At 56.7% G+C, this 15,140-nt stretch overlaps 1 protein-coding gene across 3 annotated transcripts in view; it reads right to left on the bottom strand.

Annotated features, from left to right (window-relative positions):
• ADORA1 (adenosine A1 receptor) overlaps nucleotides 1-15,140 on the bottom strand; it is a 33,323-nt gene that overhangs the window by 2,322 nt on the left and 15,861 nt on the right. Inside the window, exon 2 of one of the 3 annotated variants that reach the window (XM_064593978.1) lies at nucleotides 13,413-13,560. The exons of the other annotated variants lie outside the window; for them this stretch is intronic. Within the exon in view, the coding sequence (XP_064450048.1) occupies nucleotides 13,413-13,447 (35 nt within the window). The 5' untranslated portion in view covers nucleotides 13,448-13,560. The remainder of the gene's footprint in view (nucleotides 1-13,412; nucleotides 13,561-15,140) is intronic. 3 annotated transcript variants of the gene reach the window in all.

Here is a 15,140-nt window from a genome sequence, read left to right on the forward strand (position 1 = left end):
TCAAAGCGATCACATGGCAACACTTTGCTGTGCTACGCTGACCCAAAACAACCAGATCATCAGTGAGCCGCTCTTCCCCTTAGGCCAGCTGACACAAGTGCCCAAAAAAGCCTTGCACACCTCCCTCCTTCCGGCTCTGCCCCATACCCCCCTACCAGTGCCCCCACCTCCCCTTCCAAGCTTACCTCCCCTTCCCCCTTCCAATCACCGCGCAGTGCTTATCTCCTGAGGGCTTGTGCTCAAGCACCAGCTCTGCACCCCCAAGCTAACGGGGGAATCATTCTCAGGAAAGACAACTCATGTTCACGGAGCATTTGCTACAAGCGAGGCACTTGCGTGCATGCATGCATGGGGGTGCATTTGCTCAGCCAAGTGCCAAACAGGCGTGCTTTCTGTGCCAGTAAGAAAGGATCTCTGCAGCTCACATTCTGGGTGAAGAGGCAGACGACACAATGTCCTGGGAGCTCCCCACTTCCCTTTAAACCAGTGCAGCCTGCAGCCAGCGCGTCCTCTGCCCACACGCCACCCCGGAGAGAGTGCCAGGGGCTGGGGCCCACCCGGCTTGGTGCTGGGGAGCCAGCTCAGTGCAGCTGGGCTCAGCTTGCCCAGTTTATTTTCCAGTGTGGCTTCTGAGATGGATGGAGTGCCCCCCTGAGCCTGTAAGCAGCTACTGAGACCCATGGGGGTGAAGGCGGAGGCCTCCCTCCGACTTTGGTTTCTTCTGTCGAGTGCTGCAGGATCGGTGGCTTTCTTCTTCACAGTGATGATACTTATGGCCCCTCTCACCCTGGACACCGTTCCACGCACCACAGCCCACTGATCCGGGAAGGCTTTATGGGGAGGGGGAAGGGAATGACTTGGGGGTGGTGGGAGAAACCAGATCCCCCCATCCCATCAAGGAAGCAAGCACTAGAAGGGATCATGGAAGCTCTTTTCCAATCTCCTCATCGTTCCAATGGGAAAGGGAGGAACCTAGATGATTCCAACACGTCAGTGTGGTGTCCCCTCCCCTACTCTGTGATCACAGGGCCCTTGTTTCCCCAAAGCACCAAGGTGCCTTGAAGGCCCCCAGTTCACTTGTGCCTCCTTAAGTTTTCTTACACATAATCCTTGCTATCTTGCAACTGAAGCCCATTCCCTCCTCTTGGGTCCCTAGCAGGAGGGCCAGCCTGGTTCACACACTAGAAGTCAATCTGCAACCTACTAGATCAACTCTTTCTCAGTAAAATGAGACAGTGGACCCACTTCAGAGACTAAGGACCAGATGAGACAACATAAGTGAAATAGTCTGTAAACACCCCACCAATATTCCTGTGCCCGAGCTCCTCCCGTCCAAGCCCCTAGTAACACTCACGCTTGGAAATCCTCCCGTATCTCTAGGTGCTCAGCCAACAGGGCCTAACGGCTCTGCAAATATCTGGCTCAGGGCTTGTTAGTGATGATCTCAGAGGGCTCCCCACACACCCTATGGTGAAAGAAGCTCTGGGTGAATCCACAGAGCAAGACCGAAGGAGCAGAGATCATTCTGCCGAGACAGAAGGCTAAGGGACACTGCTATGGCTGTCATGAGGTTGGGGTGGGGGGCAGGTTTCCAGGGTGAGCCTCAGCAGGACCTAATCAGGCTGCAGCGGCAGGAGGAAGGATGGAGGCCAGGCACCTGCCCTTCCCTGCCCCCCCGCCCCGGGTCACGGCCCGTCGCACGTATGATTTATATCATGTTTATCGTTCACAAAGCCCTTTACATTCATGTCTCAGGTCATCCCCGTAACCACCCTGTGGACATAATGGGATTACCATTTCACAGATTAGGAAACCCAGGCCCAGAAATGGCCCAATAACTTACCCAGGTCTCCAGACTCCAAGACCAGCTCTCCTCCTGGGCACCAGGCTCACTGTGGGTCACTTAGATATGGGATGATTGGCAGATTGCGAATGTCCCCTTCCTAAGAGCTTTAGAATGGGAACATCTGGACCCTATTCAAGGAGGGTATGCCCAGAAATAGGGGGGTGGACAAGGTGACCTTGTGCTGCCATCCAGCCTGGGGATTGGGGGTGGGGGGAGGCTGCCCAGGACACACATCTGAGCAATGATGACCACTGAGAGAAGAGGTGGGTCCCGACACTGACCCAAGTGTGAGAAAGGGAGGAAGCAGCTTCTCACTAGGGAGGTGCCCACTCCCCTCCTCCCCTCGCCCTTCTTGAGGGCCTGGAGCCCCAGGGTTAAAGCTTTCCTGGGGCTCCTCCAGGGCCAGGTCCCAGCAGACCTGCAGCTTAGGGTATCAGTTCTCATCTGTTTTTCTTGCTATTTTCTCCATGGTGGGAAAGGGCTGGACCCAGGACCTTGGCTGAGGTGGGGCAGGCTCCCACAGGAAGGACTGCGCCCCAGGGCCAGGGAGAAACTCACCTCTCCCCACACGTGGGAAAGGGAAGCAGAAGCTGCAAGTCCTGGGGCGCACATGGCGTAGGGCGTGTTGAATGTGCCTCCAAAGCTTGGGCTATCCCTCCCAAGTTGGGGTCCGCGGCCTCACCCCACCCCCGGGGCTGTGCTGGGGACTAGCCAGAGAGACGGCTGTCCTCAGGAACATGCAGTATCCCACAGACACAGGCGGGGGAGCAACAGAATGGACACACTGAAACACCAGTGGGGCCTTGTCCACAGGCAAGCAGGGCGGGCAGCTCCTTACAGAACCAGCCCCATCATGGGTCACTTAGCTTAAAATCCCACCATGGGTGAGCCGTTCCTTTGGGTTAAGAATTGGCCCCTCTGTGTGTTATTTTTAAAAGCCAAGACAGTACTAATTCCAGAGTGTGAGTTAGTCTACCAGCCAGCACCTTCCTGATGATGGTGATAACATGCAGACTGTGTTCCTGGAGCGGTGGGAGGGAGAGGGAGGGCTTCAGGAAAGAGGTGGAAGGGGGTTCCCGGGCTGGCTGAGTGGGGAGATATCTCCCATCACAGATGCCACCAGAGTAAGTGTGGTTCAGAGGTGGACAAGGTGGGGTGGGGGGGCTACCAATCCCACACCCAACAGGGCAGGGCAGAGGACACCTCTGCCACACCCCTGCACTCTGGCAGGGCTGCCACATAGAAGAGGGAGGTTCTGAAGGCTAAGGCGGGGGAAGGGCATTGAAAAATAACAGCTAACTGGGGCGTCTGGGTGGCTCAGTTGGTTGAGCGTCGGACTCTTGGTTTTAGCTCAGGTCATGATCTGAGGGTCGTGAGATCAAGCCCTGGGTCAGGCTCCACACTCAGCGGGGAGTCTGCTTGAGATTCTCTCCCTCTCCCTCCGCCCCTCCCCTCCCACTCATGTGCACGCTCTCTCTCTCTTTCTCTCTCTCTCAAATAAATAAATAAATCTTTAAACAAAAAGAAAAATAACAGCTAACTGATCAGTAATGATGACAACAATAATGCTAATAAGTTAACATTTATTGATACTTCCTGCGGGCCCGGCACTGACTAAAGATAGCCCCATGAGTTAGGTATTATTATGATTATTATTTTCATTTTCTAATTACAGTAACTGAGACTCAGATTATGAAACCTGCCCAAGGTCCCTTAGCGAGAAAGACGTAGAGACAGAATTGCTAAGATTCAGATCTTTCCAAGTCCAAAGCCTGGCTGGACCCAGCGCTGGCACTCCCATGGGATGGGGTGAAGGGGACTTGGAGGGTGGAGCCTCAGAGTGGCAGGGAGCCATGGTGAGCTCCTTGGACTGAGCAGTTCTGAGGATGCTATTAGACCTGCCTGGGAGCCCCCCGACTTCCCTCCAGGTCGGGCCTCTTCATAGACCTCAGAGTGGCAGGGAGCCATGGTGAGCTCCTTGGACTGAGCAGTTCTGAGGATGCTATTAGACCACCCTGGGAGCCCCCCGACTTCCCTCCAGGTCGGGCCTCTTCATAGACCTCAGGCTGGTCTGTTGATGAGCTGCCTAGCTGTTTAGTGGTGGGTGTTGGGGTGACGAAGCAAACAAGGTCTCCCTTTGAGTCATTAAACAGATATTCCATGAACACCTTTAGGTGCCAGGTACCGAGTGGTAAAGGTAGGGTTCAGAAATATTGAGGAGAACAGGCTCTCGTGAAAGTAACCTTCTAGAGGCAGGGGAACAGGAAATAGATGTATAAACAAATAAACGGATCATTTCAGAGAGTGAAATCAATAGGACACCCGAGAGACTGAGTAGCTGGTGGGCAGAGGGGCCTCTCTGGGGAGGATGTGCTGAGCTGATCGCTAAATGATCACCAAGAGCCACCCAGGCAAAGATCAGGGTGGCGGGGGAGGCAGAGCTTTCCGCGCAGAAAATACAGCAGGTGAAGGTGCTGAGGCTGGAGGGCAAGGAGCAGAGAGCCGCTAGTGAGGCCGGTGAGGGCAAGGGTAGGGCGGGTCAGTCCCAGCTGTGGTCAGGGACAGCCACCTAGGGCTGGGAGGGCCACAATCAAGGTTCTGGGGTACATTCTAAGTGCAGGGAAGCCATTGCAAGCAAAGGAGTAATATCCTCCAGTTTCTGTTTTTAAAAGCTAACTCGGACCGCCCTGTGGAGAACGTGTTGTAGCAGGGAAAGCAAGACAACCACAGGGAGGCTATTTTAGCTGGGGGGAAGTGGACAGCTTGAGGTGCACTTGGAAATGGATCCAACAGGATCTGCTGTTGAGTCTGGCTGTCCAGCTGACAGAAAGAATCAAGATGATGCTCAGGTTTTGATCCTGGCCACTGAGCAGAGAGAGAGATACCACTTCCTGAGTCTCCTGGATCCCTGTCTCCTCAAGGGGCCCCTCCCCTTAGCCTTAACCCCACCCCCTTTGCCGGTGAGGTCCACATCACACTGCTGGACCCTCGTATGTGTCCACCCAGGGGCCTTCACCCTTCCTGCTCATCTCCCCTCGAATGATCAGATCCCACCTCAGATGTCACCTCCTCAGAGAAGCTTCCCTGCCCAGCAGGAAAAAACAGCCCCCACCACTCTGTACCTCTTACCGGGTTTAACTTTCTTGACAGAGCTGACCACTTCCTGTCTCTCTCTCATTCTCTCTCCATATATATGTATGCATTTATCATCCGTTTCTCTCCAGCAGAATATAAGGTCCATTTAGGACAGGGCCTTTATTTTGCAGATTCACCACTGCAACCCCAGTACCTAGAACAGTGCTCAATCACTGTCTGCCGAATAAATGAATACATACGTGTAACAACGGGCAGGTGAATCCAGACCTCCACTTATACAATCACTTATGATCTATTATCTATGTGATCAATAAAATTCAGTGATAAATAAACATGATTTATTCAATCATTTGTGATTGATTGAGGACCTACCCCGTGAGTACATCTCGAGAACCAGAAATAAAGAGGAACCGGTCGCTGCCCAGTTAGAGAAGGTCAGAGGAGAAAGGCGTAGCCGTCGCTCTGGAAGCAATCCCAGTGCCCTGGATGAGAAGAATCATTCCCTGGGTGTGTCCATGCCGCGCTGGGAGCTGCAGGGAGCCCGCTGACGAACCGGCTAACTACTGGTGCCCTGCTTAGGCGCTGCACCATAGGCCGCTCGGACGAGGGCCTCTTAGGGGAGGTATGAACCAGTGCCAGCCAGTCCCCAAAACACCCACGGTGCCCAGGCCCCAGCACTGCGGCCACACACTGAGAGACCAGCAGAAGCTCCCCTGGCCAGACCCAGCTTCACCGGAGTCTTCCAGCCTGCGGTCCGGAGAAGCCGTGTCTCCATCTCAAGCTAAGTCCTAGCGGGAGCCATGAGCGTGCCCAGGCTCCTGGCTGGTCCTGTGCCTCATGAATAGGCCCCTTTCACAGATAAGATCACGTCCAGTCGGAGGCCCTGGCGGAGCACCGAGGGGTGGCCTCTCCCTGCCCACAGCCTCGAAGAGGGGCTCTTTCCTGGACACCACTGGGGACTGACTTTCAGGCTGACTCTGGGAACGTGAACCAAAAGCCTCCAACGAACAGGAAAAGTGCAGAGTGTCATCAGGCGATGAACAGACCCTGAGGCCTAGGCAGGAAAGAAGCATTTGACAGAGAAAAGAGAAGGGGAGGGCAGTGAGGCCCTACAGAACTCTCTTTGGTGGACGGAGAACTGCCACCCAGAAGAAGGCGCTCAGAGCAGCCGCTCTGTCACTGCTCGGTCAAGACCGGAGCGTGCTGGTCTTGAAACGGGCTCTCGTCAGCCTCCCTCCTACTAGCCCTGCCCTGCTCCGTCTCAGCAGGGGCTGAGCCCTGCGGGCTGCATCTCCGGAGCTCCCGTGTCAGCAGGGTCCACCGGAGGCACTGGGGCACCGAGTGAGAAGAGGAAAGCCGGGATATTTCCACCCCTCTCTGTGCCTTGGGCAGCTGTTTCCTCTCCTTTCGGGCTTCCCCTCCCAGCCCGCAAGCCCACCTCGGTTCCAGCTCCTTCTTTGTCCCCCAGCCCAGGGCTAACTTCCCATTGTTGCTAATCTCTGGGTTCCCTCACAGTCCCCTTGACTTCTCAGATGCTTCACCACCTGCATAACCAATCCCTCCGCTGTAAGCACCTCAGTGACCCCTGAACTCCAGGTTAGACCCCAGCCGCTCAGGAGTGAAGCCGGAGTGGAAAGAACCGAGTGTAGGCATCACGAAGAACTCCCTGCCAGGAGCAGCAGAGAACTGACCAGACTCTTAACAAATCCGCGTGGACTCAGAAGGGAGAGAGAGAGAGAAGCCACATGGTCGGTCGGGAAAAGGCTAGACGTGTCTCTGTTGGAAGACAGGGGTGACGAAGTGTCCTGTCGACCGTTGAGGCCAGGGCAGGGTCGTCAGGCCTGGCTGGCCCTGTTCCCCAGTCACGTGGCCAGAGCACCGGGCCGAGGCCGGGAGCAGGGAGCGAGGAGCATGTCTCTGCACCCTGGCAGTTTGGAGAGTCAGGAACCGAATCTTCCGTCTCTCCTTCCCTTTTCCTCCGTGTCTGAGAAGGAGCAATGCTACAGAGCTCGGGTCCCCCCGCTCCTGCCTCCCTTTTTATCAAGGATCTGGGCCACTTGCAACTGGAAACCTGGTTCTCCAGACCAGGGAAGTAAGGCTTTCAGACTATTAAACTACTTCCTGCAGAGAAATTCTTCCTCCCCAAGGAGAACAGGAAACCAGATACAATCAAAGGCGCTGGGCACACTCCAGGGGCCAAACATTTAATAGTAATGCTGCCCAGGGGAGTCTGGATCGGGGGCCGGGCGGAGGGGCGCAGGATGTCTGGGTCCTAATCACCCTCCCTCGAGTCTTGCTCCCCTCAGACCCTGTGGCATCAGCTACCACCCATATCAGTGTCACCCGTCCCCAAGAGGGAAGCTGGTCTGACACCTCCAGGGTCAGCCTGAAGGCTACAGAGAGGAGGGGCAGACGCTCGCAGCTCCTTGAAAGAAAAGAGCTGGATAAATTGATTAGGTCATTAGTGTAAATGGGCCTTGGAAATCACTTCTGGTCACTTGTTGGGGACAAATAACTCCACAGCCTGGTGGGAAGACAATCAAGGGCACGTATGTGACTCCGGGACCAACAACCTCCCCTACCTTCCCTGCTCCAGATGCAGAGCCTCTTCCCTGGATCTGGCAGTGAGCAGAAAAAACCTAGCTTCTGTCCTCAAGGAATGTTCTATCCGACAGGGGGGCTCAGCGCCTGCCCAAAGGGGGCAGCCAGTCTGACGAGACAGCAGCACGTGTTGAAGCATATAAGGCCAAAGGTCCCGGGACCACCGCCCCAGACTCGCAGGCTGCACGGATGCCCAGCATTGCCCGCTCTGCCACAGGCCTGCGTGCCTTGTCACGGAGCTCTCTGCTCTCTGGTGTGTTCTCTCATCCTTACAAGGAGGCCTTTGGATTTGCTCAGAGCTCCAAAGAAGGCTTCCGGGGGGCGGGGGTGGGGGTGGATGTAGGGAGAGGGATCTCAGATTTAGGGGAGGCACACTTTCCAGCTATATCTGCCTGCCATCCCCAGGCCTTTCCCCCTCATCCAGGATGAATCAGGATGTCCCCGTACAGACAATGGAGACCCAGGGACTGCATCTGAAACAATGCCTTGTGTGATTTTCAGATGCAACCCCCCACCCCACAGTGGGAAGCAGCTCTCTGACTCCCAAGGCCGGGTGGAGCCCCACATCCCAGTGACTGGGTGATCCTTGAGGAGGAGGGTGTCTGACCTGATCAGGAAACTGGGGAGACTGGACCCAGGCTTCCTGGCCATTTCCTGCCTGAGACTTGATTCTCTCCGGCTCTCAGGTAAGGAAGGCCAGGGTGGCAAAGAGACCAAGGCCATATGGCCCCACCTGCGATGGGGGACTTTCTGACTCATCCGGTGGGTGGGACGGAAAAACCCGTCCTGTCCGTGCGCGGATTTAATGACCTGAGAGCGGCTGGTGCAGGGAGGCCTCACTGGGACGACCATGGCGGGAAAGGGGCCAAATTCCTTTTCCAGTGAGGTGGAAAGGCCTGCCTCTGGGGAAAGGGAGCCGATCGGATCATTCCCACAGGCCCCCGTGGCCTCTGCAGACAGTGGCCACTTACAAGAGGCGGCCAAGGGTCCTCCAGTCTGGCTGGCCCGTCGGCAGGGCCAGGGCAGGAGGGTCCTGGGAATGTGCGCACTTCCCTGGGCCCAAGAGCACAGAGGGGCCCGTGCTGCCTGTTGAGGGGTGCCTGCCCGCACCGCAGCAACATCAGGAACCCCCAGAGAGGGAGAGCTCTCCGTCGGAGCACCACCTCCAACCTGGTGTGGATCAAGAGACCCAGGTTCTGGTCTGGGCTCTGCTGGGAGTGAGCAGGTCAGGGGGAGACCCCTCCCCTTTGGGGCACCCTTGTCCTCATTGAGATGATGTGGGACTAAACCAGATGTCTCCCAAGCTCCGCAGGTCGTGTTCCCCTCTGCTGGAATGATCATCCTACAGGGAGAGCTGAGCTTGGCATTAACAGAAAGGAGAGGGGAGCCCTGAGGACTAAACTCCTCTCCCAGTTTGGGGAGGGACCCAGGGGCTGGGGTTGAGGCACCCACAAGTCCCCAGAAGGGAGTCCCTCCCCTAAGGTTTCATGCTCTAGCTATGCGCCCCACAGAGAGGAAGACTGGCAGGAACGTAGGATGGAAAGAGAAAGAAGTATATGGCGGTGAGATGAGTGAGTAAGGGACTGACTGGCTGGCAGAAGTGTGCTGTGGAGTCAGATCGGCCTTCACACTACAGCTCCACCAGTTAACAGCTCGTGGCCTTGAGCAAGTCACCATCCCTCGAGTCTCAGTTCTGTCCTCAGTACAAGGGCTCGAGAAGACGTGCTTGGCAGGCTCACTGTGACCATGGGGCTGGTGCGCTTACTCGTCTGGGCCCTGGGTACCTAATAGCAACTGGTGCCCAGCCTTATCACCTCACCACCCAGAGGACATCCCTGATTCTACCAGAAAATACAGTCAGCTCCGAAAGAGATACAAAACAGGTTGCAAGGACACAGATAAAAAAGAAAGTGACTTGTTTCATTTTGGAAGCCTGGTCCCGGGGCTTTCGTTTCTATTTTGCAGCTAGATCTCCCACCTAACCCAACCTTGGTACAGAATTAGCCTGTGTTCCTGATCCGTCTGAGGTGGGGAAGGGGTGGGGTTTGGGAGCTCGTTCAGCCCAGCACTAAACCCCACACAGGGCCCTAGAGAAGGCACACTCCCTGGCTGGGCCCAGCAAAGCTCTCCTGGGGGAAGTGGCCAGTGTGGGGGTTGGAGACACGGGCAGGCTGACTCGGGGAGCCCATGCCCTTTCTCCTTCCCACTTCTGAGTATCTCCTGGCCTATCAGACACCTCGGGATACTCAGCATCTACCTGAAAGCCTATATCCGTCAAGGGACCGTAACGTAACCCCCAGCAGGGAGACCTCATGCAGACTCCAGGGCAGCCCAAAGGCAGTAGCCCAGCTGGGAACCAGGAGGCGGGCCTTCTGCGCAGGTGCCAGGCCTGGAGTCATGGGCAGTGCCCCTTCCGGGCCTTCCCAGGCCTAGGAGAAAGGGATGCTCACCCTGGCGACGCAACTGTTCTCACAGGGTGTGGGTTCTTTCTCTGTTTCTGCTGCCTGGGCCTTTGGGGCTTCCTAAAGTTACAGGCTCTCTTCTAGAAAAGATGTGACAGATGGCAGGATGTGGGAGGACAGAGAGGACAGGGGGAGTTCTCCATCTTGGAAATCTTCCGAAAGAGTCCACTCCCACCATCAGACCTCCACTCCAGAGCGTCTCCTTGTCTGTCAGAAAGTCCTCCTTGGGTCTAACTTCAGTCCCTTCTGCTGCCTCACGACCCAAGGTGGTACTTAGCTCTTCGGACCTGGAAGAAGCTGCCTATTCTCCCAGGTCCTGGGCCTTCTCCCCACTGACACCCAGGTCAGTGGAGTTTGAGCCCAAATGCACTAACAAGAGTGGTAAGAATTCCAGCACTTTTCAGCAGTTGCTCCCGGGTGTCTCCTGCTGTTTTGTTTGCCTCGTGTCTCACTGCACGCATGAATATCACCCAGCCCCACATGGCCGAGTCCCAGGCCAGGCCCAGACCAGGCTCCAGTCCTTCCAGGTCAGCAGCCGCCCAGACAGCAGGGCACGGGAATCCTGGTCCTGCGCCCCTCCGGCCCCCCTGCATCGGCTCTGGTGCCCCCTCTATTCTGCCCCAGCCATGGAAATGAGCCGGGGGGCACTGGGAGTCTGATGCAGTGGAAGGCTTGCCCGGGGTGGGGGGGAGGCAGGGAGGGCCTAGCTTCCGCCTCCCAGGATAGCAAGCGGCGGGAGGTAGGATGTTGGATCTCCTGGGTCACAGTTGGAGGCTGATGCCCTCCTCCTCCCCACGTGGGACGATAAGTTGAACTCTGTTTTCCTCTCGCGCGTAAAACTGCAAGTACCCCGAGAGCAGGACGCAGGTGTGGTTCAGTGTTGTATTGTATTCCTAGCAGCTGCCACAGTACCTGGCACGCAGTAGAAACCCAATAATATTTGGGGAAGGAAAACGGATCCATATAAGATGCTCAGTTAAAACCAGAGGTGCAGGGGCGCCTGGGTGGCTCAGTCGGTTAAGTGACTGCCTTCCGCTCAGGTCATGATCCTGGAGTCCCGGGATCGAGTCCCGCATCAGGCTCCCTGCTCGGCGGGGAGCCTGCTTCTCCCTCTGACCCTCCCCCCTCTCATGTGCTCTCTCTCTCATTCTGTCTCAAATAAATAAATAAAATCTTTAAAAAAAAACAAAAAACCAGAGGTGCAGAAAAAGAGGGGGCAGGAGGAAGGAGTAAGGAACAAATCCAATGAATAGAGAACAGTTACAAACATGGTAGATACTGATCTGATGATATCAATAATCACTTCAAATGCGGATCAAGTCAGAGGGAGGGTCAGAGGTCCGCCCGAGGCTCCCCCCGCTCCTCTCCACACCATCCCTCCGGACAGGCAGAAGAGTCTGCACCCAGCGCACACAGATCAGGCACCTTCCAGAGGATCTACAGGATCCTCGGGTCCTGCCTCCATCACCCAGCCCTGGTACATTTAAGCCACTTAATGAGGTAGCTCTAGCAAGAGTCTAACCACACTTCCTCCTGCGGCAAGACCAGCCTTTCTCCTCACTGCCAGTCCTGGGTGGGGGTGGGGAAGAGCCTGTTCTCTCGCCCTGCAGGGAGCTGGCCGGCACCCCTGTCATTCGCCCTGGGGGAACAGAGCGGCCTGAGCCCTTGGCAGAGTCCCAGTGCAGGGGTCTGGCGAGGCAGCTTCTCTGAGGGCTGATCAATAAACTCCATTCTCAGTCACTCCCACTTCCGCAAAGCCCTCTAAATCATTCACGTCTGCCACGACCCTGGATGGGGGAATCTCACATTATGATGTGTGTGGGGGAGGAGGAAGCTTATTAAATCAAAGCCTTTTTCTTTTTTTCCATCTACCATTCACGAAAACTTCAAAGTGCCGTGCTCAGAGCTGGGAAAAGAAAATGCAGAGAGCTGGCGGTAATGGGCCTTGGGGACTCAGCCAGGCAAGAACCAGGCAGGCCACGCACCACAGCCCCCGGCGGGGGGGGGGTGGCGGGGGGGAGCTGGGGCCGCCGAGGTGGCTTCCATGTTACCAACACCAACCATCCGGGCCGTTTGGAATGTCCTCCTTCAGGGCCCCCCAAATTTAAATCTTGCAGGGACCTGACAGCCCACGCCTCTCCCTCCCCTGACCTCCACGCTGGTCCCCACATCTCTGGCGGAGTCCAGCCACCGGGCCAGGGAGCAAGAAGCTCCGGGCAACACAGCACTCCCAGGCACGTGACAGGCGTTAGAGATGCCGCAGAATTTGTAAAATGGAGCGGAGATCTGCCCAGCCCAGCCCCCACTGTGTCCCTCGTCACCACCTGGCACGGAGTTTGGCACACGGCCTCGCCTTCCGTCCCTCCTCAGTCATCCCCGGAGACGGCGTGATCTGCCCAAGGTCACAGGGCCCGTGGCCAGAACTGGAAAGGCAACTCAGACTGGCGGCCTCCAAGGGCAGTGTTTTGTGAGGACAGGGACCAGCGTCTCTCAGTCCTTAGTGTCCCATATTGCCTGAACTTCCCAAACTAGAATATGCGTGAGGGGCAGGCCCCAATGGCACTCAGCACAGTATCTGGCACAAAAGTAACCGTCCTCGTCCTTGTTTGGGGAGGAGGCCGACTGAGGAGCCCAGAGAAAGGAAAGGCATTGTCTTAGATCCTACAGGAAAGAGGAACACAGACCCCTGCCGGGCCCATCGCAAATCCACTCGTGGGACCCGTTTCTCTTAATGGAGGGCTACCTCCAGCGTGCACAGAGAGAAAAGGCCAGGAGCCAGCACGGAGGAGAAGGAGGGGAGAGAAGCTCCCCATCTCGGCAACACGATAATGACATAGCCCAGCATCACTCGCAAAGTGCTTCCCAGCCAGCAATCCAACTTGTTGCAAACATCGGCTTGCCACATAAACAAAGAGTGGATTGCTGCCATTTTGCCGATTGGAAAACTGAGGCCCAGGAAGGTTCCGTGAGTGCCCAAGGCTGCCGCTTGGCTGGTTAGCGTCTGAGCTGACACTGAACCCAGACTCCTCGGACTCTGGCCCAGTGCTCTTTGCAGGGTGCACTCTACCTGTGGGTGGCAGAGAAGGTCCTTCTGAGTCCCTCACAGCGCCCAGCCCAGGACCCAGCCCAGGGCCCACTGGGCTGCCCCTCTAACCCAGCTCCACCACTCTCACCTCCGTGGACCGCGTGGGATCACTTCTGCTGCCACGATGCTGGCAACGCCTCCGGATTTAGCTTCCCTGCCCTTGTGATTGAGGCAGCCGTGCGAATGAGCACACGCAGGCCCTGGGGCTTGCGAGAAAGCAGGCAGGGCCTAGAAGAAACCGGGCAGCAGGCCAGGCCTGTGCCCACTGGCAGTCTCTGCCCCGGAAGCCTCAGCCATCTTAGCTCAGCATGTGCTGACTTACCTCACTATCTGCAGAATCTTGTGTTCTGTGTCCATCTCAGCCTAGAAGCTCCCTGAGGACAGTCGGGGCTGTGGTCCCCAGTCTGGAAATCCCCGAGGACAGGGGCAGGGGGAGTGGGGTATTTCATCCATGGCATCCGCTTTGGTATCTGGCAGGCACCAAGTTCCATTCTAAGTTTGGCTATTTATGAGCTGGGTAACCATTTTCAAGTGACTTTACCTCCCTGGTCCCCTATTTCTTTATGTGTAAAATGACGCTGATCTCAGCCTTGCAGAACTACAGAAAATTAAATATGCTGCCAAAGAAGGCACCCAGCGCTGCTCTGGACACTGAGGAGATACTCGACACGCAGGCACTCCCCCCACCTGCCCAGCCTTCATGTCCCCTTCCTGGGGGCCCTCCAGGCTCCTCCCCTGGGCTTGTGGAGGAGCCTGGAGCACCTGGAGCAGGAAGGGAGGTGCCCAAGGTGCTGGATCCAGAACAGTGCTGGGACACACCCTTACCTGTGTGTAGGGCTTCGGGCGCCTCCCAGCCCGGCACGCGGCCACTTCCCCAAGGGCCTCGGCATGCACGTAGAGGAACCCCTCAAGCCACACTGGTGGATGGTGTCAGCTGTCCACCCCAACCGCACCAGATTCAGAAGACACACACACACACACCATTATCCTTCCATCTTCCTCTCTCCCACCAAACGGCAGGAAAGGGAAAGAACGAGCCCCATGATCCTGCAGGGAGATGTTGGGTTTGCACGTTCCTTTCCATGTCTAACAATGGACAGTCTCATGCGCTAGATACTATTACTTCCATTTTCGTTCGTAACAATTGAGGCTCAGAGAGTTTGGCTAAGGTCAGAATATGAAAGTAGCAGAGGCCAGACTAGGAGGAGAGCAGTGTGGCCAGCCTGGCGGGGAAGCGGGTGGGGGCCATGAGTCCTCTCTACCAATGGAGATGCAGGTCCCATGGGGTGAGGGGAGGTGGCTTGTCCCAGTGGCAGACCAGACCCCGAGATCCGGCCTCCTGGTTCCAAGCCCCCAGCCTCCCTCTGTACTGGCCGGATGGGGAAATCACGTCTCCCCCAGCCTCCCCTGGTTTGGGCAAAGGCCCCCTGTTCTTGATACTCCTCACAGGTGTTTCGCTGGAACATTCTTTTTTTCTCCAAGTCTTGCCTGCAGACTGAGCTCAGGTGCAGGCCACGTTCCGACAGGAAGAGTGGGGCCCAGAGAAGGCCCTTCCTCGCCTAAGTGACTCCAGCAGTGGGAGCGGACACCCTCTCTTGTGCAGGCGGTCCCCCGGGGCTGGCCCCTCGCTGAGGAGTGAAAGCCCTGCGCCAGGCTAAACATGTAAGTCACTGTCAGTTCCCCACCAACCTCAAGGCCCGCCGCCCCCCTCATGCTCCACAGGGAGCCTTGGCGGTGTGCAGCCTCCATTCTGCCGGCATGCCCCTGCCTGGGGAGCGTGCTGGAGCCAGGAGCTGTCGACAGCTCCAGCAGGTGGTAGACACCCGAAAAGGAAGACGCCTTGTCTTTCAGCATCAGCTCCAAAGGCAAACTTGGCTCGCCTGCCAGGCATGCGGCAGCACCCACTTCCTGACCCTCCCCACCTCCTGGGGGCAGCTTCCTCTGGCTCTCGGGTCTCTGCTCCCCTCGCACACCTGCAGCCCTGCAGAAAACATCAGCTTCTTCTGCTACCTCTGTGCCAGGCCATCAGGCCCGCCCTCGGGCAGCACTT

This window comes from Mirounga angustirostris, unplaced genomic scaffold (genome assembly GCF_029215605.1).
Source record: "Mirounga angustirostris isolate CCGP_5_RB_7025 unplaced genomic scaffold, mMirAng1.0.hap1 SCAF_6, whole genome shotgun sequence".
Classification (NCBI taxonomy): domain Eukaryota; kingdom Metazoa; phylum Chordata; class Mammalia; order Carnivora; family Phocidae; genus Mirounga; species Mirounga angustirostris.